We start from the raw sequence: 2,901 nt of genomic DNA on the forward strand, positions 1-2,901 counted from the left end.
CCCGGACGAGCCCTGAAATTTTCAACTTCACGAGCAAAACCTATAATTAAACAGCCAATGATATACTGGCTATTCACCAGTGTGTCTTTACAAGCAGAGCAAAATGCCCAGGAGGAGTTTGAGACCTGAGAGCTTATTAGTGAACAACATGTGATGGAAATTCTTCATTCTGACTGTGCTTGTGTCCTGGTTAGTGACTTTAAGAATTCAGGCAAAAAGAGAAATGTCCAACTCTTAAGTACGTACCATTCGTTAGCTTACCTGTTTTCCACCGCATCTCCATGGCGACAGCTGCTGTGGCTGCTTGGAGAGTCGGGATATGAACTGTTCTCCTCTGGTGTCTCTCTGCAGGTGGAAGAGCTACTGGACAAATATCTGGACTCTTATGACATCGTCCTGGTGAAGGACGAGACTCTGGAAGTGCCCAACGCCATCCTCCAGAAGGTTCTATAACTCCACCCACCACCCAGTCCACTCCTCTCCTCCCATCAGCCTCTTCCAGCCTCGGGCCGGTCAGACCTCTGACACCAACCTAAACCTCTGTCGCTGGTTCCCAGAGTGGTCACTATTCAACCCCTCCACTTGCTCTGGATCCCACCTGGGTCAACTTCAGACCCCCAACCCCCCCCACGCCCACACCACCCTGTGTAAACCTTTTTAAGACATTTTACATCTCCTGAATGAACTGTTTTAAAAGTCCACACAGCAGCATCAGCCTGTCTCTGGTGTGTTTTGTCCGTTTCTGATGTCGTTTTATGATAAAATAATAACCAAAAGTGAGATTAAAAACACACACCAGCTCTCACTCCATCTTTATAATTTGCACATTATTGTTCGCATTATTATTCATAGGATTATTTTTGATATGGTTATATTTGTATACCATAATACAGGCACCCACAGTGTTTTCTTTGGCGCTATCCCAGCATGCTTCAGTTCCTCAACTCTATATCACTATGAAACTGAGACATAAAACAAGAGAGTTTTTGCGGTTCTTGGATTAGTGCGTAAAGGACGTTGGAAAATGTAATTCCTAGTAAACAATGCGTTTCTATGTGACAGCAGCGACATAATGACAACAACACAGAATTAGTTTGAAGGGGAAAATCAGAGAAAAGGCACTTTAAATTGGGTGTATGGGACAGTCGGCCTGTACATGTGGCAGTAGTTTAGATTTGTGGATGTAGAGCACATTCTTGCACAGTAAAGCCATGTTATGTTATACGCCTTTTATTAATCCTAATTTGCTAATCTGGCATCATATCAACACACAGGCAGAAGCCGCTCTTTACTCTGGAAGCATTCATGGCAGACTGGTGAATTTGTGAGCTTCTAGCTGACTCAACAATCAAGTGTTCTCCATGGCAGTGTTTAAGGCTGACTTAAGTATTAAGATCAAGATTATTAAGACCTCTAGTGGTCATTAATGGGACTTGCAACAGTAAAATCCCTTCCAACCAAAGTAACCGATGAAGTGCTGCAAAATGACAGTATATCTAAAGCGTAGTTTAGTTCACCATTTCAGTAAACAGAAGGAAGCACCCTGCTGCCTGTGGCTCATCAGAACCCAGACCTGTTTAATGTCATCACCGTCTCGTTCTGTGGTTACAATGTTGAGCACTACCTCTGAAATATTCGTCTTCAAGCTATAAAATGTCTGTTTGTTGCAACATGTTGAATGTTCTCTTTGTTTGTGTTTTAAATGTGCTGCTATCACCTGCATGTTGCCTTTTTTCTTATTAAGTTTATGTCTGAAAAATGGTTGACAAAAAAAAAATTATATATATATATCATTAAAATGGGGAATAATGTCATACTGTGTAGGCGTTCTATGGAAATGTATATTGTTTCACTGCATTTGGAGAGATCTCCTAAGGTAGAGGCCTGTGTGTTGTATTTTTATAAGCAGATGGCTTTCTCTTTTCTTTGATGGTGTGATTTAAAAATGCAATAAAATGTCATTTTGTGAGCCACGGCTGGATCACAGAAATCTGGACTAACATGGATCCTCTAACAGTCTTTAAACCTCTGTGTTTGATGGTATTTAAATGTGCAGTACATAGTGTACAGTGTGTAGAAAGGGCACAATGTATTGTGAAAAGACTTCTCAACCACCAGAGAGTTTGTCATACAGTTTATACTGGGGTACAAAATCTGTCCCTTTTAATATTTATGGTTTAATTTGACAATTCTTTAAATTACTGAGCAAGACTGACCTCTTTCAACATTGGATTTAAAGGATATGTGCAGAAATATGAAGAGGTAATTTGATTTTAATTCACTACATTAACCAAAAACGGATGCATTCACATCTTGTATTTCACTAAATCAAATTCCCCAATAAAATGATCTATAGTGGGATAGAAGGTTTGATCTATATCACTTAGAACAGGAGGAGGAAAGGCTTCCATACAGACCCAGAAAGAAGCAATAATGCACAGTATTACGTATATAAATGTAAAATCTGAATTTGAAGAGAGGTATTCAAGTCATGAGATAATATAATATAAATATTCAATATTTTAGTTTTAGTGAAGGAAGTGTAAGAAAGCCCCCAAAATAGTACCAATATTGTGTAATTGCTGAGTTGGGGATGAGTGCATACATGAGACTGATGTTATATGAACTGCTGGTTTGCTTGAATGTGCCCGCAGACTGTATGAAACTGTATGAAACTGTATGAAATGTGAATGGGAAACCTGAGACACAGTTTGAGTTCTGGCACGAGATGTGGCTGCAGTACCATAAATGTCCTGCAGGTGGCACTATGGGACAAGATCATTTTGAAGAAGTGTGGGAATAGTTGAAAGAAAATACAGAAGTCTGGCCGACGTGGCATCTTGTACATTCAGGAACTGATAGTTGGAGTTTTTGTAAATGTGGCTCGTTGGTCTAGGGGTA

General features: G+C 40.0%; 1 protein-coding gene across 2 annotated transcripts in view; it reads left to right on the top strand.

Moving 5' to 3' along the window:
- The window catches only part of nt5c3a (5'-nucleotidase, cytosolic IIIA), a 15,430-nt gene extending 13,428 nt beyond the window's left edge, over positions 1-2,002 (top strand). For both annotated transcript variants that reach the window (XM_035671978.1, XM_035671979.1), the window contains exon 8: positions 352-2,002. In XM_035671978.1, coding sequence (XP_035527871.1) covers positions 352-453 — 102 coding nt within the window. In that variant the 3' untranslated portion in view covers positions 454-2,002. The remainder of the gene's footprint in view (positions 1-351) is intronic.
- Positions 2,003-2,901: the final 899 nt, after the last annotated feature.

The sequence above is a fragment of the Morone saxatilis genome, unplaced genomic scaffold (assembly GCF_004916995.1).
Source record: "Morone saxatilis isolate NCDOM2014 unplaced genomic scaffold, NCSU_SB_2.0 Contig24, whole genome shotgun sequence".
Classification (NCBI taxonomy): Eukaryota; Metazoa; Chordata; class Actinopteri; family Moronidae; genus Morone; species Morone saxatilis.